Source organism: Ranitomeya imitator, chromosome 1 (genome assembly GCF_032444005.1).
Source record: "Ranitomeya imitator isolate aRanImi1 chromosome 1, aRanImi1.pri, whole genome shotgun sequence".
NCBI lineage: Eukaryota > Metazoa > Chordata > Amphibia > Anura > Dendrobatidae > Ranitomeya > Ranitomeya imitator.
Window position 1 is genome coordinate 323,299,763 of NC_091282.1, and position 20,401 is coordinate 323,320,163.

At 42.5% G+C, this 20,401-nt stretch overlaps 1 protein-coding gene across 3 annotated transcripts in view; it reads right to left on the reverse strand.

The window, feature by feature from the left end:
- Positions 1-1,490: 1,490 nt before the first annotated feature.
- LOC138670937 (dehydrogenase/reductase SDR family member 4-like) overlaps positions 1,491-20,401 on the reverse strand; it is a 70,044-nt gene continuing 51,133 nt past the window's right edge. For all 3 annotated transcript variants that reach the window (XM_069758748.1, XM_069758739.1, XM_069758732.1), the window contains 3 exons: positions 16,280-16,414; positions 16,057-16,109; positions 1,491-1,701 (listed from right to left, as the gene is read on the reverse strand). In XM_069758748.1, coding sequence (XP_069614849.1) covers positions 1,587-1,701; positions 16,057-16,109; positions 16,280-16,414 — 303 coding nt within the window. In that variant the 3' untranslated portion in view covers positions 1,491-1,586. The remainder of the gene's footprint in view (positions 1,702-16,056; positions 16,110-16,279; positions 16,415-20,401) is intronic.

Below are 20,401 nucleotides of genomic sequence, written 5' to 3' on the forward strand. Positions count from 1 at the left end.
GTGCAGAAAGGAAGGAACAAGAGGATTTGTGCTTTGAAAAAAGCAGTTGGTTTGCACAGCGGCGTACACACAGCAATGCAGCTATCAGGGAGCCTTCTAGGGCATCCCAATGAGCTACAGCGCTGAGGGGAAAAAAAAAAAAAATGTAGCTTCCACTGTCCCTGCACACCGAAGGTGGTGTTGGGCAGTGGAAATCGCTACAGCACAAGCGGTTTGGTGGTTAATGGACCCTACCTAACGCTATCCCTGCTTCTGACGAAGCGGCAGCAACCTCTCCCTAAGCTCAGATCAGCAGCAGTAACATGGCGGTCGGCGGGAACGCCCCTTTATAGCCCCTGTGACGCCGCAGACAGCAAGCCAATCACTGCAATGTCCTTCTCTAAGATGGTGGGGACCAGGACTTATGTCATCACGCTGCCCACACTCTGCGTTTACCTTCATTGGCTGAGAAATGGCGCTTTTCGCGTCATTGAAACGCGACTTTGGCGCGAAAGTCGCGTACCGCATGGCCGACCCCGCACAGGGGTTGAATCGGGTTTCATGAAACCCGACTTTGCCAAAAGTCGGCGACTTTTGAAAATGAACGACCCGTTTCGCTCAACCCTACTGACTACTACCGGCTGTGGAGGCAGAACAGACTACAGCGTGAGCTGCACTCACACACAGACTGTGCAGACAGCCATGAATGGCGCTGCAAGGCCAAAAAAGCCTCCTCTATGTAATCCTATATAGTGTTTTTCCACAATCTAGAAGGATACGGATGGAAACCCACTATTAGGAGAAAATCAGGAAAAATGTGCAGCAGGCAGCACTAATGCAAAAAAGGACAATTGAACAGTATGTAGTAGTGAGGCAGTGACGCACGCTGAGCTGACTACAACCAGCGGTGGCTGTAGAACAGACAACAGCGTGAGCTGCACTGACACAACAGACGTTGCAGACAGCTGTGAACAGCGCTGCAAGGCAAAAACAAGGTTCTCTCACAGCAGTTGCTAAACTAGCCTGGGTAAAGCACAATGAAGCAAATCACTATCTCAAAACTGGCCCTCAGTCAGAACACAGAGACCTGTCCCTAACTGAATTCACAGCAGAGTGAACCCAAAATGGCGGCGGCGACTTTATAGTGCATCATGACATCATTTCAGCAGCCAATCACAGCCATGCCAGTAGTTACATGCTTACCATGCAGAACAGGATGTGCCCACACTTCTAATCATTCCTCATTGGCTGAATTAAATGAAACTGGCTCCTTGCATTACGGAACTTCCGATTCCGGTATCCGATATTGCTAAAGTATCGGAACTCGTATCGGAATTCCAATACTGCAAATATCGACCAATACCCGATATTTGCAGTATCGGAATGCTCAACACTAGTGGTAACAAGATTTTCATAACTGTCTAATAACTGTATGTACTAATGACAATTTAAAAAATGTCAATATATGAGAAAAATAATACATTTTAGAAAGCAAAAACTAAAGAGAAAAATTTATGTTTGAAAGAAAAAAATTTAAATGTTTTCTTTTATTGGTTTTTATTAATATACAATAATTAATTTCTGTTCAGTGTTTCTTATCTAGTGGATCAGAGCCTTCCTCGTAATCCACCTGTCACACCAATATTTTCTCCATTGATATACGAAGCATCTTCAGAACATAAAAATGATGCTATGCCAGCACATTCCTCTGGTTCACCAAACCTGGAAAACAGTAATTAAACTGTAATGAAAAGAATCATTAAAATCATTTGGTTATATTAGATCAAATATGAAAAGTAGAATATAAATGGAAAATAACTAGTGAAATCTGTAACATATAGTAATAGACATAGAATTTGAATACAATTTTTGGATTGGCCTAGAAAAAATATATCTTTGTACCATATTAGCCAGTAGATAGAAAAATATTAAAATTTGAGTCCTTAGTTGTTGAGACCTTTTAATAACTAACTGAAAAAATTATAACAAATGTCAAGCCTTCGAGACTACACAGGTCTCTTCATTAGGCTGGTTTCACACGTCAGTGGCTCCGGTACGTGAGGTGACAGTTTCCTCATGTACCGGAGACACTGACTCATGTAGACACATAAAAATCAATGTGTCTCTGCATATGTCAGCGTGTTTTCACGGACCGTGTGTCCGTTTGAAAAACACGGAGACATGTCAGTGTTCGTAGGAGCGCACGTATTACACGGACCCACTAAAGTCAATGGGTCCGTGTAAAACACGTACCGCACACGCATGCTGTCCGTGTGCAGTCTGTGTGCCGTGCAGGAGACAGCGCTACAGTAAGCGCTGTCCCCCCAGCGTGGTGCTTGAGCCGCCATACATTTCTTCTCTCCAGCAGCGTTCGCTGGAGAGAGGATATGAAAAATCTTTATTTTTTTTTTTTTTGGTGTTTAAAAAAAAATCCCTGTCCCCAACCCCCTCCCACCCCCTGTGCGCCTCCCCGCTGTTAATAACATACTTACCCGGCTCCCTCGCTGCTTCTTCTCCTCCCCCCCAGCGTGATGCTGAAGCCGCCATTCATTTCTTCTCTCCAGCAGCGTTCGCTGGAGAGGAGATATGAAAAATCTTTTTTTATTTTTTTTTTTTTTTGGTGTTTAAAAGACCCCTATGGGAGGTGGAGCCGCAAATTCATCACTGTAATGGGCGGCAACACGTGACTGCTCATACAGGAGAAGCTGCGGCGAGGAGAAGAAACAGCGAGGGAGACGGGTAAGTATTTTATTAACAGCGGGAGGGGGGGCGCACAGGGGGTGGGAGGGGGTTGGGGACAGGGATCTTTTTTTTAAAAACCAAAAAAAAATATATATTTCATATCTTCTCTCCAGCGAACGCTAAACCAAGCTTCTCTCCTAAACCAAGGCCACATCTCACCTCAGGTAATGGTATGTCTCTCTGTGGGTGACAAAATGCTACTGCACTGGCCTTAGACTCAGACGCATACACACAATGGCAAGCAGGAAGCAAACAACATGAAAAGTTATATAATATATGGCCCTTAAGAAAATGAACAACAAATAAAAAAAAAAATCCTTATCTTTATTCATATAATTCTAAAAGGTTCTATACATCGGGATGCAAGCCAACTAACACACTATATACACATAGGGTCGTATAGCGGAATAATAAATTTGAGGTCCAGTTAGCCCCAGGCTATTCCCAATCTATCCAAGGAGGTTGGCACCCTAGATTCACAATACGGTACCCAAACTCAACGAGGACTATTCCTCTTTAACTCTTTACTGTAAACCTATGAGTAATGTATAAAGTGACAACACAATACAAATGTCATGCCTACATAAAGAGCATGACAATGATGCTTCAACTTTTTCACCTTGGTCAAGACTAGTGTTGAGCGATACCGTCCGATACTTGAAAGTATCAGTATCGGATAGTATCGGCTGATACCCGAAAAATATCGGATATTGCCGATACCGATATCCGATACCAATACAAGTCAATGGGACATCAAGCATCGGAATGTATCCTGACGGTTCCCAGGGTCTGAAGGAGAGGAAACTCTCCTTCAGGCCCTAGGATCCATAGTGAGGTGTAAAATAAAGAATTAAAATAAAAAATATTGATATGCTCACCTCTCCGGCGGCCCCTGGACATCACGCTGGTAAGCGGCCGGCTTCTTTGTTTAAAATGAGCGCCTTTAGGACCTGCGAATGACGTCGCGGCTTCTGATTGGTCGCGTGCCGCTCATGTGACCGCCACGCGACCAATCAGAAGCCGCGACGTCATTCACAGGTTCTTAATTCCTAGAATTAGGATTTTAGTGAATGAGAATGACGTCGCGGCTTCTGATTGGTCGCGTGGCGGTCACATGGGCGGCACGCGACTAATCAGAAGCCGCGACGTCATTTTCAGGTCCTAAAGGCGCTCATTTTAAAGAAAGAAGCCGGCCGGTTACCAGCGTGATGTCCAGGGGCCGCCGGAGAGGTGAATATATAAATATTTTTTATTTTAATTCTTTATTTTACACATCCCTATGGAGCCGATACCGATACCCGATACCACAAAAGTATCGGATCTCGGTATCGGAATTCCGATACCGCAAGTATCGGCCGATACCCAATACTTGCGGTATCGGAATGCTCAACACTAGTCAAGACCAAAGAGCCATCTACGGACACCAGGGACATAATTATAGTTCTGAACAAGGCTGGAATGAGCTAGAGGACAATAGGAAGCAGCTTGGTGAGAAGGCAAGAAATGTTGGTAGTGGTACAATTATTAGAAAATAGAAGAAACACAAGATGACTGTCAATTGTCCTTGATCTGGGGGCTCCATGCAAGATTTTGCATCGTGGGGTAACAATGATTCTGAGAATGGTCACGAATCAACCCAGAACTACATGGGGAGACATGTTCAATGACCTGAAGAGAGTCTCAAATGTTACCATTAGTAATACACTATGCCATCAATGATTAAAATGCTACAGGGCACATGAGGTCCCCCTGCTCACTTCAGCTTATGTCTAGGACCATTTAAAGTTCACCAGTGACAATCTGGATGATCCAGAGATAGCAAGGGAGAAGGTCATGTGGACAGAGGAGACCAAAATAGAACTTTTTGGTATGAACTCCACTTGCCATGTTTGTTGGAAACAGAAGGAGGAGTAACCCCAAGAACACCGGTCCACCATGAATCATCGAGGGGAAACATCTTACTTTGGGGGTGCTTCTCTACATAGGTGACTGGTTGATGGCACCATATTGAAGGGAAGATGGAAGGGGTCATGTATCATGAGATTGTGGCCAACAGCCTTCTTCCCTCCCTAAGGCAGAATGGTGGCTCAGTGGGTAGCATTGCAGCGCTGGAGTCCTGGGTTCAAATCCCACCAAGAACATCACCTGCAAAGAGTTTATATGTTCTCCCCGTGTTTGCATGAGTTTCCTCAAGGTTCTCCAGTTTCCTCCCACATTCCAAAGACATACTGATAGGGAATTTAGATTGTGAGCCCCATTGGGGACAGCAATGATAATGTGTGCAAACTGTTAAGCACTGCGGAATATGTTAGCACTATATAAAAATAAAGATTATTATTATTATTCCCTCAGTAAGAGCATTGAAGATTGTCATGGTTGGGTTTTCCAGCATGGCAATGACCCAAAATGCACAGCGAGGGAAACTAAGGAGTGGCTCCTTAAGATGCATCACATGAGGTGGCCTAACCAGTCTCCAGACCTGAACCCAATAGAAAATCTTTGGAGAGAGCTGAAACTCAATGTTTCCCAGTGACAGCCCCAAAACCTGAAAGATCTGGAAATGATCTGTATGGAGGAGTGGGCCAAAATCCCTCCTGCAGTGTGTGCAAACTTGATCAAGAACTACAGGAAGCATCTGACCTCTGTAATTGCAAAGATTTCTGTAAAAATATATTAAGTTCTGTTTTTCTACTGTTTCAAATACTTATTTCATGCAATGAAATGCAAAATTATTTGTGTAAAAATCATACAATGTGATTTTCTGGATTTTTTTTAAGATTATGTCTCTCACAGTTGAAATGCACCTACGATAAAAATTGCAGAACTCTCTTTTCTTTTTAGGTGGGAAAACTTGACCATTTATCAAATACTTTTTTCCACAAGATAAATAGTGGAATAGTGGTAATTTCGTGTTGATTCGGGGAAAGTTATACATAGAATTTGATGAACCAGTTGAGTAATTAAAATTTTTATATTTTGCATCCTGATTAGAGATGAGTGGATATTTAAATGTTCAGTTCATATTACCAAATGTTCAGTTCAATTTGCCAAACATAGCCGAATGCCATTCATCTCAATGGAAGGCAAAAAAAAATGCATGCACAACACCTTGTAACTAGAGATTAGCGAATATTTCAATGTTCAAGTTGGATTGTGTTCACCACATTTGCAAAATTCGCCAATTAATTTGTCCAATATTTTCTGAACATTACCAAATACCATTCACGTCAATGGGATGCTCGGGTTACCGATCAAGAATCTGAATGTTTTATATTCAAGGTGAATTTATATTTGGCGATCATTTTCTGAACAAATTCTCTCATCTTCACTTATAACGGCCCCAAATATTACCAAAACACATTAAATGAGGGACAGACACCAGGAAAGTAGCCTCAATTCATCCACAGTACAAATTTTAGCATGGCACTGCAGCTATCAGCCTGGCACGAGGTATTGGGGTCTAGGAGAGCATTTGCATCTCTCAATTGAATGTCACAATAAGACGAGGTGGGTGATGGATTGGTGTAGGCCTCCTTTGTTGGGAGGTCTAATACCACATGCATCACCTCTACCTGCTTTCATGCTGAGTCACAATCAGGTGGCACAAATATCAGTTTTGTAGACTACCATTGTGAGAAAAAACAAGGATAGAAACATAGTTGAGTCCAAGTAAGTGGAGGCCTGACGGTCTCTGAAGCCTACTGCTACAGACAACACGCATGAAGGAAACCCAACCAAGAGAGTTCACATTTCCAAAAATTACTGGCAGACAATACCAAAGTGGCATAAATTTCACAAGAGTAGAAAAAGTATAATAGGGATCAGCATGTCTTCCACTACGCCCAATCCAGCAGAGAGACACCCAACCAGAAGTGTTCACATTTACAAAAATTATTGGCAGACACTACCAAAGTGGCATCAATATCACCACAGTAGAAACAGTATGATAAGGACCGACAGGTCTTCCACTACGCCCAATCCAGCAGATGGACACAGAACAAGGATTGTTCACATTTACACAATAGTGGCATAAATTTCACCACAGTAGAAATAGTATAATAGGGATTGACAGGTCTTCCACTACACCCAATCCAGCAGCTGGACACCCAACAGAGTGGGTTCACATTTAAAAAAAATGAGGGCCTTACACCACAGAAGTGGCATCAAATTTACCACAGTATAGAAAGTATAATAGGGACCAACAGTGCAGTTACATGACATTAATGCATCACACTAAAAAATGCAATATCACCTAGTCTGTACAGTCTACAATTGTGGTGAAAAATCCTTTGAGATCCATGACTTGATGAAAGTTAGATGGTCTACACTTTCAGGGGACAGCCAGCTGAGCTTATCCGTCAGGACACCAGCTGCAGCGCTGAAGACAAATTCTGTTTAAGAGCTCGTTGCTGTCTCAGTCGCTGCAACATGTTCAGAGTGGAATTCCACCGTGTTGGCACATCCTATATCAATCTATTAACTGGCATGGACAAAGACCTCTGTATCAATGCTGTCCACAAATCTTCAGCTATATGACTGCAATCTCCAAGGCATTTCAATTTTAATACTGCCACCAGAATCACCCAGTTCCCAGTCAGCGAGATGTAATGCCCTTGGCTATGCTTACTCGTCCAAGTGTCTGTGGTGAAATGCACCCTGGCAGACAGAGATCTGTCAAGGAATGGGTGATGTTGTCTGCAACATGCTGAGTAGCGCAGGCACAGCTTTCTTACAAAAGTTTTGGCGACTGGGCAATTGGTACTGGGGGACTGCGATGGCAATCAGCTTTCAGAAACTGTCTGTATCTACCAGGCGGAAAAGTAGCATTTCCAAGGCCATCAAATTGGAGATGGTGGAGTTCAATCTCTTAGTTTTGTCATGCACAGAAGGAAACAATCTTTTACATTACCACAACTGCGGAACCATGGGCTGGCTGCAGTACTGAGAGAAGGCGGAGTACAGTGAACCGGACAAACTGCTGGACCATGACAATGGATTGAGAAGGTTATGGTGTGCTTGTTCTCTGAGATTGGTCAAAAACAACAGGCATGTTTGCATTTGTCACAGCTGACAGCGGGCTTTCACTCAGCTTGACTGTAGTGATTAAAGAACCCGAAGTTCTGCAGTCGAAGACCTGCATTTCAATAGTTGGCATGGCAACAGAGGAGGAGGAAGAAGCAGCAGATGTGATTGATGGGGCGGCTGATGGTTGTTGAGGTCCGCTGGTCCGCATTTCAGCACAGTGGGATTCCCACAGTAACAAATGTTCATTGCGCATGTGAAGATTCATACAAGTAGTAGTCAAATTATTTCACTTTTTAACTCTGCTCAGTTTTTTTTACAAAGTTGGCAGATAACATGATTTGGTTCATCCTTTGCAGTGTCAAAATGGCCCAGGCTAGGCAACTCTTGCCACCACTGCAAGCTGCTGACCCAAGGACGTTGCTGATCACAGTTACAGTTGTGGCTGAGGATGCATTGCTCTTCATGGCAAGCACAGCGTAACATTTGTAAAATTAGGTAATCGGTGCAGATTTCCTCCTATTGACTCTGTGAAGCTTTTGAGCATACTTCTGATGACCATGGAATACAATGTGTGAACAGCTCTTTAGACTCACCCATCTGTGGTTCTGTACAGTAAGTTGTAGGCATGGAAAGTTTGGGCCTGGAGGGAGGAAAGGGGAATTTGAGTGCCACCTCTGTGGATTATATTCCGTGTGATGTTGAGGTGAAAGAAGAAGAGGAGAGGCCACTGGAAGCTGCCCTTCCCATCCACTCGAGCACATGCTTTTTCTGTGCCTCATCAACAAAGCATACCGCTGTGCATCTGCCAAAAAAAAGGCAATGGAGTAGCCCGCCCAGTAACAGCAGTTGTCAGTTGTCTTTGCATAGGACATGACATTGGTTCACTAGTGCTTTTACAAACATTATCAGCTACCCCACGTACACCTTGAACACCAAGCCTAATACCCCCACCACCACGGACTCCCTTTTTCCCAGTCATGTTGCTCAGATAGTGTCATTAGAGCACAGTATTAGCAACAAAAAAATTATTTTAAACTCTGCACCACCTCTGCGAACAGCTAAAATTCTTTCAGTAACAGTAAAGTCAAAGGTGAAATATGGCATGCTGTATCATGTTAGTCACAGAAGAAAGAATTGTTTGAGTGTGGATGAGGCCTGCATGACAAAGTAGATATGCTACAAACAATTTGAAAGTCATATGTCCCCTACTGGGTGACGTTAGGAACAGAAGAATTTTTTGTCACCTTTTGTTCAAGCCTCTAAAACACATTAGATGCTGCAAAGTATTTTCAATTCATGTCCCCTACTGTATGACACTAGGAACAGAAATGTTTTGTGGCCTTTGGATCAAGCCTCTATAACACAGTAGATGCTGCAAACTATTTGAAAGTCAGGTCCCCTACTGTATGACACTAGGAACAGAATAATTTGTTGTGGCCTATGGATCAAGCCTCTAACACTAGATAATAATAATTTTATTTATATAGCGCCAACATATTCCGCAGTGCTTTACATTATAGAGGGGACTTGTACAGACAATAGACATTACAGCATAACAATAAACACAGATCAAAACAGATACCAAGAGGAATGAGGGCCCTGCTCGCAAGCTTAAAACTATGAGGAAAAAGGGGAGACATGAGAGGTGGATGGTAACAATTACTTTCGTTGTTCGGTCCAGCCATAGTGTAAAAATCGGGTGTTCATGTAAAGCTGCATGAACCAGTTAACAGCCTAAATATGTAACAGTACAGACACAGAGGGCTAATAAAAGCATAGTGCATATGAGAACATGATGCGAGGAACCTGATTATGGTTTAAGTTTTTTGAATGGGCCACACAGGGATCGTTAGGTTAATGCGTTGAGGTGGTAGGCCAGTCTGAACAAATGCGTTTTTAAGGCACACTTAAAACTGTGGGGATTTGGGATTAATCATATTAACCTGGGTAGTGCATTCCATTGTGCATTGACACAGCTCGTGAAAAGTCTTGGAGATGGGAGTGGGAGGTTCTGATTATTGAGGATGTTAACCTCAGGTCATTAGCAGAATGGAGAGGACGGGTAGGGTGGTATACTGAGACCAGGGAGAAGTAGGGTGGTGCTGAGCCATGGAGTGCTTTGTGGGTGAGGGTAATAAGTTTGTATTGGATTCTGGAGTGGATGGGTAACCAGTGTAATGAGTGGCACAAGATAGAGGCATAGGTATAATGATTGGTGAGGAATATGATCCTGGCTAAAGCATTCAGGACAGATTGGAGAGGGGAGAGTTTGGTAAGAGAGAGGCTTATTAGTAGAGAGTTACAATAGTCCAGATGAGAATGAATAAGAGAAACAGTAATAAGAGTTTTTGCAGAGTCAAAAGTAAGAAAAGGGTGAATTCTAGAAAAGAGATTCAGATAATAAGAGAGAGCCAGTGATCGGATGTGGGGGATGAATGAAAGCTCGGAATCAAGTGTGACCCCCAAGGCAGAGGGCATGTTGCTTGGGAGTTATGGTGGAACCATACATGGAGATGGCAATGTCAGGAAAAGGTAGGTTAGTAGAGGGAGAAAACATGAGGAGTTCAGTTTTTGACAGGTTCAGTTTCAGATAGAGGGAGGACATGATGTTAGAGACAGTGGTAAGACAATCACTGGTGTTTTCTAAAAGGGCAGGTGTGATATCAGGAGAAGAATTGTATAATTGGGTGTCATCAGCATAGAGATGGTACTGGAAACCAAATCTACTGATTGTTTGTGCAATAGGGGCGGTATACAAAGAGAATAGGAAGGGGCCTAGGACTTATCCTTGAGGAACCCCAACAGTAAAGGGAAGGTAAGAGGAGGAGGAACCCGCAAAAGATACAGTTAAAGAGCAGTCAGAGAGATAGGGGGAGAACCAGGAGAGAACAGTGTCCTTACGGCCGATGGAGTGGAGCATAGTGAGGCGGAGCTGATGATCCACACTGTTGAATGCTGCAGAGAGATCCAAGAGAATTAGCATGGAGTAGAGACCATTAGATTTAACTGTAAGTAGATCATTAGAGACTTTAGTGAATGCAGTTTCAATAGAGTGTATAGAGCAGAAACCAGATTGAAGAGGGTCGAGAAGAGAGTTATCTGAGAGATACCAGATAAGATGGGAGAGGACCAGGCATGAATGGAAGATTAGAGACAGGTCTATAGTTAGCGGCACAGTTTTGGTCGAGAGATTTTTTTTAAAGTAATGGATGTATGATGGCATGCTTAAATGAGGAGGGAAAGACACTGAAAGAGAGAGAGCAGTTGAATATTTTTGTTAGGTGAGAGGTGAAGGCAGGGGAAAGGGACTGGAGGAGAAATGACGGAATGGGGTCACTGGTGCAGGTGGTCAGGCGAGAAGATGCAAGGAGCCTGATTACTTCTTCTGTAACTGGTTCAAAGTCAGAGAGTGAGCTAGATGCAGTGGGGGAGGGAGGACAGTGCATGTTATAAGGGAATTGGGAGATAATTTCCTGTTGGATGTGGTCAATTTTTTCTTTGAAGAAGTTGGCCAGATCGTCAGCTCAGAGATCCGTGGCTGGGGTCAGCACTCTTGGGTTGAGTAGGGAATGAAAAGTGTCAAAGAGAAGTTTAGGTTCATTGGACAGTGAGGTGATGAGGGTGTTGAAATAAGTTTGTTTGGAGAGGTGAAGGGCAGAGTTGTATGTTTTAAGCAAAACTTTTAATGGATGAAATCTTAGGGTAGAATAGATTTTCTCCACAGACGTTCTGCGCACCTGGAGCACCGCTGCAGGAAATGTGTTTGCAGTGTGTACCACGGTTGTCGTCGTCTGTGCCGAGTTGTTCTATGTATAGGAGGTGCAATTTCATCCAGGGCACTTTGCAGGGTTTTATTGTAATGCTTCAGTGCAGAATCAGGACATGAGATGGAGGAGATAAGGGGCCAATGATGACTGCAAGTTCTTCATAAGTTTCTGGGTTTTAATAACCTGGATGTTTCTGTAAGTCTGGAAAGTGGGGGTGACCTGAGTGGGATGGCAGTTCTTAACAGAGAATGTAAGATGGTTGTGGTCAGACAGTGGAAGAGGGGAGTTTGTGAAATCATCCACTGAGCAAAGTCGGGAGAAGACCAAGTCAAGGGAGTTTCCGTCTTCATGCATTGGAGAGTTAGTATGCTGTGATAGGCCGAAAGAGGAGGTTAGATGTAAAAGGTGAGAAGCAGATGGGTAGAGGGAAAAGCAATGGGAATGTTGAAATCACCTATGATGAGGGTGGGGATGTCACTGGAGAGAAAATGTGGAAGTCAGGAGGCAAAGTGATCCAGGAACTGATGAGAGGGGCCAGGAGGACAATACACAACTGCCACTAGCATGGAGAAGGGGATGTAGAGTTAAACAGCATGGACCTCAAAAGAAGGGAAGACAAGTGAGGCTACTTGGGGGATAACTTGGAAGGTACATTTGGTTGATAGGAGCAGACCAATGCCTCCACCTGCTCTGTTGTCCGATCTTGGGGTATGAGAAAAGTGTAATCCACCATAAGAAAGAGCAGCAGCAGTAGTGGTGTCTGACTGCTGGATCTAGGTTTCAATAAGAGCCAGGAGGTTAAGAGAATTAGAAAGGAAGAATCATGGATGAAGGGGAGTTTATTACACACTGAGCGAGAATTCCAAAGGGCAAAATTGTAAGAGACAGAATGCATGCAGGGAATATTAGTAAGGTTAGAGGGGTTTCTGAGTGTAGCAGTTGGGAGGTTTGACTGGCTGTAAAATGGGGGGCCGGGGATGGGAGAGATGTCTCCTGCGACTAGGAGAAGGAGGATAGAAAGAGTGAGCAGATGGTTAAGTGATTTGTGAGAGTGTCTCGTGTGTTGGATGGTAGGACTGAATGGATTTGTGCTGTTTAGCAATGTGAACAGAGCATGAGTGCTATACATAGGAAAGGAAAGGACAGAGGGGCTGATATGGATGGAGTGTAAAGAGTTAATGCAAGGGAGTGTGACTGAATGCAGCAGCCAGGATATAGATTATACAAATGCATATGGTGAATATTTGTTCTGTTCTAAATGAACAGGGAATTGATTTATTTATTTGTCTTAACTGTCTCCTACCCTGTCTAACTGCCATGTTATAACTGCCAGTACTTTGATGAAAAGGAACTTCAATTAAATGTGCGCAAATGCCATCCCCTACACAAATGCCTCCCCAGGCTATGTCTGAATATATAGAAGGCTAGTTCTTAGATCTTACTTTTTTTTTCTCTTGTTAGCAATCAAACTAAGTTGAGAGACCAGGACAGCAGGATGCTGCAAACTATTTGAAAGTCAGTTCCCCTACTGTATGACACGAGGAACAGAAGAATTTTTTGTGGCCTCTGGATCAAGCCTCTATAACCTACTAGATGCTGCAATCTATTTGAAAGTCAGGTCCCCTACTGTATGACATTAGGAACACAAGATTTTTTCTGTGGCCTCTGGATCAGGCCTCTACAGCTTTATTTCAATCCAACAAAATGACAACATGTGATACGGCGGGCTGTCTTTTTGGAATAGCAAAATTATAATTTTTTTTTAATGTGCCTTAAGTCTGCAAACAGTTTCATATCCCCACAACGCTAAATGATAAGGTGGGATACAGCAGACTGTTTTACATTTAGCTAGTGAAAAATAATAATATTTAGAATGCTATACTCGTCCATGGAGCACAATAGAAGCAGTACACACTTGTATGAAATGTGCCGTGCTGGCTTTGTCTGTGGACCTCAGTAATTGCAAAAAGAAAATGCTGGAAGTTACAGTATCTGACTGATATACAACCGCCTAGCTAGCTAGCTAAAATCTTGCTGCTAACAGTGCCAGCAGCAGCCTCTCTGCACTCTTAAGGCCCCTTCACATTAAGCGACGCTGCAGCGATACCGACAACGATCCGGATCGCTGCAGCATCGCTGTTTGGTCGCTGGAGAGCTGTCACACAGACCGCTCTCCAGCGACCAACGATGCCGATAACCAGGGTAAACATCGGGTAACTAAGCGCAGGGCCGCGCTTAGTAACCCGATGTTTACCCTGGATACCATGCTAAAAGTAAAAAAAAACAAACACTAGATACTTACCTACCGCCGTCTGTCCTCCAGCGCTGCGCTCTGCTTCTCTGCTCTCCTTCTGTACTGTCTGTGAGCCGGAAAGCAGAGCGGTGACGTCACCGCTCTGCTTTCCGGCTCACAGACAGTACAGGAGGAGTGCAGAGCGCAGCGCTGGAGGACAGACAGCGGTAGGTAAGTATCTAGTGTTTGTTTTTTTTTACTTTTAGCATGGTAACCAGGGTAAACATCGGGTTACTAAGCGCGGCCCTGCGCTTAGTTACCCGATGTTTACCCTGGTTACCAGTGAAGACATCGCTGGATCGGTGTCACACACGCCGATCCAGCGATGTCTCCAGGGAGTCCAGCGACAAAATAAAGTTCTGGACTTTGTTCAGCGACCAACGATCTCCCAGCAGGGGCCTGATCGTTGGTCGCTGTCACACAGAACGATTTCATTAACGATATCGTTGCTACGTCACAAATAGCAACAATATCGTTAACAATATCGTTATGTGTGAAGGTACCTTTACAGTGTCAAAATGGCACTAAAACAAGATGTCCGCTATTTATATGGAGAGGGACATGTGATTTGAGCAGCCAATGACACAAGCTGTTGTGTCAAGACATTGTGGGTGTTTCTTGCACCCTGATTGGCTAGCCGCAATGTGCACACATAAAGTGCAAAAAAAAAAACAAACAAAAAAACTGCTTACAAGAATGCCGCACCTCTGAGCTCTGCAAACCCACTGCCTCATCAATCATGTGCCAAACACTCATTATATAACACCATTATTGTTGCTAAAGTGCTCAAAATGCTTTTGTGGCAACGCAAATATTTCCCCGCACTTTTACCGAATGTTACGGATTTTTCCCGATTATATAAAATTTTGCTTGTGTTTCCAATCACGAATCCGAATGTGAAATATTCGTGCCGAATTTATGTTTGGCGATTGTTTTCCGAACAAAATCGCTCATCAATAACCCTGTGAAGGGTCAAATTGTATTCACACTTTGTTGTACAATATTGTTTGTATTTAAGTTAACAGGATTCAGTGTATTTAGACTATGATTAAGGGCACCTTGACTGACAGAAACACATCGGTTTATTACTTACTTGTGGTGAATATCTCTAACGTCTTTATAATGAAATTTTAAAAAAGATTTTGACTTTTTAAGTATTGTGGATGTGCCATCCTCCCTTAATAAATCGCTATTGTGTGTTAGTCTGTGACAAGACTAGGACTAACAGAGATGTTGCTAGCCATAATATAGACTTTGTTATTCCATAGATAAAAATGTTATGGGTCTCAGAAAATCGCGACACAAAGCAGAACGTTTTTGTTTACAATATTCAGACTTATTTTCACCATTTAAATAGAAACTAAGCAATGCATGTTTGCTAATCAGACATTACCAAACAATGCATCATAATAAGAATAACCCGGACAATTATATTTCCAGTCACTTTTACTGCACAATGAACGTCATGAAAAGAAACCCAAAAACCAAAGGCAGAATTTCAATTTTTGTTCACCCTTTTATCCGGCTTGAATTGTTTTTTTGTCCTGTAAAAACAACAAGCCCTGAAATGTCAGCAAAAATAAATAAAAAAAAGCTATGGCTCTTGAAAAAAGGCAATGAAAATATTAAAAAACAAAAAGGAAAAATTACAGTTTATTCTTTCCTGGATGCCATTATGTACTTCAGAAATTATTTACAAACATGTTATATGAATCACACTGCAAATATATGGCGAATACATATCTGCACTATTTGAAGTGTAAAGGAATAGCACATAGTAATTGATTCAATGGATTATTAGTTTGTCAGAATTTTTTCAATGTGCCATTTGAAATAACATCTCCAGTTGCTACTGTTTTACCCCTTAGATGCTGCTATTAATAAAATGGAAAAGGCAATCAAAAGACAAATGTAAAATACAATATTATATAAATTTGCCGTCACCATAAATCATACTTACCTGCAGAATAAATTTGCTAATTTCACTGCTCAGTGCACATCATAAAAACAAAACTTTAGCAGCCATAATAGAAATAATATTTTTTTTCATAGTTATCACAATATATACTCTCCCCCCCCCATATATGGTAGATTATATGCTAAAGTGAATGGTGTTATTCAAAATAACAAAGCATCCCACAAAAACAAACACTCACTTGTGTTTCAATTTTTTAAAAAAAGGTAGATAAGATGTATCTAATTTTCCTAGAGTTTATTATATCTGTTACTAAAGGAAACAAAGTATTTCACCTGTAAACACCCATGGGAATCACCAAAGATGCCAGCTCTGGATTTTTCAGGACCTAGGAAAAGTAAATCATAGTATTTTAGAATATTGTGTGTATAAATGGAACACGCATAACGTAATTCAATAATATTACTAAAATGTCATTATTAAAAACATATTGGATCCACTGCTCAACAACATTAATGTTGGCCATTAAAAGAATAATCCAAGAAAATATTCACTAACCGCTTCGCTGAAGCTCGTGTTGATTAATCCTAGAGCAAGTCCATTCACTCTGACGTTCATAAACCGCATTGCTTGAGCTAGAACATTTGTGAGTCCAAAAATTGTTGTCTTAGATATGGCGTATGCCCCAATCGTCTATAAAAAAACACATCAAAATTAGATGCTGCAAATGTGAAAAAATGAGTGTCACGCCGCGTATGGCGATAAAGGGGCAGGACGGCGTATTTGGAACCCGCACCTGTCCCTGCCACTATAGGGGCCCTGGCTAACCCTTATCTCGGGGGTATCCTTGAAGGTAGGGAGGCCCGAGCCGCCAGCGTATCCCTGTCTCCTATGCAGACCCTATAGTGACCCCCACTCCCCCCCCAGAGTGGACTGCACCAGTGTAAAACTATAACAACAAACAGGCAAACAAACAAAGAAAAGGAAAATCAAACTTAGCTTATTTCTGCAAGAAACAGCACAACAGGGAGAAACACCAGATAGAACGGACTCAGCAGAAGAACAGCAGTTCCCAGCTAGATCCTACTCCTGGCTTGGTCGCTGAAGAATGAGCTAACACCGACAGTCAGCTGATGAACCAGGTGACCTCTTAAAGGATGGAGGGAGTGGTCATCACAAGCATCAGCTGAGCCAGGAACAATGCAGTAACATCAGCGGCCACCAGGGGGAAGAAACTGCATTAACCTCCGATGACCAGAACTGAAGCAAACCAGATCTGCCACAAATCCACAATTGGATCGTGACAATGAGATATTCCCTTATCAGAACACCAACAAATAGGATTAATTTTCATTTAATTAAAGAGCTGTTATTTGTCAGATTTAGTTTTTAAGGAGAAATTTATGAAATTTTCCAAAAAGCAGGATGTGTTTTGCAGAACTCTGGACAGGCGGCCATTTGGCTAGTGTATGGCAGCTGGAGCACAGCACTGCAAATCATCTGCTATCAGTGATATCTCTGTTGCCTCTTTTGCTTAGTAGGCCACGGTGACATCATTGTATTGGCAAGCAATACACAATTGATGTGTGGTCTACTTCTGGTATCCCAGTACCAGACTGCTGGTGCTGAATGAAACAGTTGTCATGAAGCAGTAGATTTGTTTCAATGTGTTAGAATTACTTTGGGCCCTGAGAGTTTGAGGATGCAAAATACATAAATGTATTAAAGTAAAGTGCTAAATTTCCCTGTAACAAACTACTATAAAAATGGCTGGGAAGAGTCTGCTAGCTCAGTTCTAACTCACTTCGTGTGAGCTGGAACAAACTAGTTCAGTCATGGTTAGTCCAGTCAAGGAACAGCAAGGACGCTTCACTGTTTCCTTAATCTATTTCAGTCCATGCTGATGGGACATCATCCTCCACATAGTCACCTTTACAAAGGAGTAAAGCCCCATACAGTCAGGAGAGATAAAGATGAACAACTGGTCTTCTGCTATGTGCTTCCAGCCTCACCAGTTTCACAAGTCTTCCACACCAAGTCTCTCCGACCTACCAATTGCAATAGGAAATTGTAGGGCCTAAACTGTGAGTGCTTCCACACTACTAGTATGTCACCAAGGGGAGCCAACCAGTAAAGGACCCTTCATCAGTGGAGCATTACCTGAACTGTCTGAACTGTTCATAATATTTCCTCCTATAGCAAGTGAAAAGAAGTGTGCTTCAGCTGCCCTGAGAGGCCCTAAACTTGCTTGTTTCAAAAGGAGAAGACACCTTCCTTTTATAAGCATCATATGCAGTATAACCAATACTCTGAATTTACACCACTTTTCTCTTAAAAAGAGACTGTTCCCTCTATTTCCTTCAGTAAAGAGTTACATTTAAAAGCTCACATGTGTGTCTGGCTGCTTGAAATTTTACCAACATCACATGCTCAAACATCTGTACCAAGACCAGAGTCTTATACCATTTGCACAAGTGCCACTCCCTCTAGTCACAATTGTTGTGGGCACGAGAAAAGTGTTTAGGGGTCCAGCATTAATGCAGCTGGGACAGCTAAATTCCCTGCCAGTGCAACATGTCCCAGCTGGCCCTTCTGCACCATCTACTGCCTCCCCTTTGGCTTGCTGCATACTAATCATATGATGCACAGATGTGCCTTTTCTGGGGTGGCTGGGGGCAGATGTTTTTAGCCAGGGGGGCCAAAAACCGTGGACCCTCTCTAGGCTATTAATATCTGCCCTCAGTCACTGGCTTTACTACTCTGGCGGAGAAAATTGCGTGGGAGCCCACGCCAATTTTTTCAGCGATTTAACCCTTAAATTGCCTTTAACCCTTAAATTTAACAGCTTTCGGCAATTTAAGGGTTAAATCGCTGAAAAAATTGGCGTGGGCTCCCTCTCAATTTTCTCCGCCAGAGTAGTAAAGCCAGTGACTGAGGGCAGATATTAATAGTCTAGAGAGGGTCCACGGTTTTTGCCCCCCCCCGCTAAAAACATCTGCCCCCAGCCACCCCAGAAAAGGCACATCTGGAAGATGCGCCTATTCTGTCACTTGGCCACTCTCTTCCCACTCCCGTGTTGCGGTGGGATATGGGGTAATGAAGGGTTAATGTCACCTTGCTATTGTAAGGTGACATTAAACCAGATTAATAATATAGAGGTGTCAATTCTCACACCTATCCATTATTAATCCAATTGCATTAAATGGTTAAAAAAAACACACACACATTATTAAAAAGTATTTTAATGAAATAAAGACACAGACGGTGATGCGCCCCCTGCTGGATGTCCTCATATGACCTCGAGCCTGGGAACTTTTCCCACGCTCCAGGGACATCCAGCAGGGGGCGCATCACCGCGAATGAAGGTAACTACAGGTCATTGAACTACATTACCTTCATTCCCCGGGGTTTTACAGCCACGAGCAGCGCTGCATTAGCAGAGCTCCTGGCTGTAAAATATTTTAACCCCTTCAGATGGATTTACAACGTGGGATGTTACAGATCTACAGAAGGTATGTATATTGTTGGTTTATTATTTTTTATTTGTTACAGAACGAGGGTCTTCAGCCAGTGGATTGAGCGTACAATAAAATATTAAAACAAACGGTGTGTTTATTTCATTAAAATAATTTTTAATAATGTGTGTGTGTTTTTTTTAACTCTTTCATACAATTGGATTAATAATGGATAGGTGTCATAATTGACGCCTCTCCATTATTAATCTGGCTTAATGTCACCTTACAATAGCAAGGTGGCATTGACCCTTCATTACCCCATATCCCACCGCTACACGGGAGTGGGAAGAGAGTGGCCAAGTGCCAGAATAGGCGCATCTTCCAGATGTGCCTTTTCTGGGGTGGCTGGGGTGGGGGCAGGTGTTTTTAGCCAGGGTGGGCCAATAACCGTGGACCCTCTCCAGACTATTAATATCTGCCCTCAGTCACTGGCTTTACCACTCTGGCGGAGAAAATTGCGCGGGAGCCCACGCCAATTTTTTCCGCGATTTAACCCTTAAATTTAAGAGCTAGAGCGCTGAAATTTTGCACATACACACTACTAACATTAGTAGTGTGGAATATGCAAAAAAAGGGGGATATGAGATGGTTTACTGTATGTAAACCATGTCTCATATCATGTCGGGTTTTGGCAGGAGAAATGAAAAGCCGGTAATTGAATTACCGGCTTTCCTGCTATATCGCGCTGAAGTTAATATAAATATATATATATATATATATGTGTCTGAATGACATATATATATATATATATATAAAACGAAACCTGACTTTTCAGTAGAGATCGCCGACCGCCGACCCGATCCCAGAGTGCTAAAAGTCGGCGACTTTTGAAAAGTGCCGATCTTTTTCACTCAACCCTAACCACCAGTCTTGGGGGTTTTGCCAGGCCTGCAGTGATGACATGTAAATACAGGTGCTTCTCATACAATTTGAATATCATCAAAAAGTTAATTTATTTCAGTTCTTCAATACAAAAAGTGAATATCATATATTATATAGAGTCATTACAGTGTGATCTATTTCATGTGTTTATTTCTGTTGATTGTGCTGATCTATTTATGCTGATGATTATGGCATGCAGCCAATGAAAACCCAAAAGTCATTATCTCAGTAAATTAGAATAGTTAACAAAAACACCTGCAAAGGCTTCTCAAGCATTTAAAAA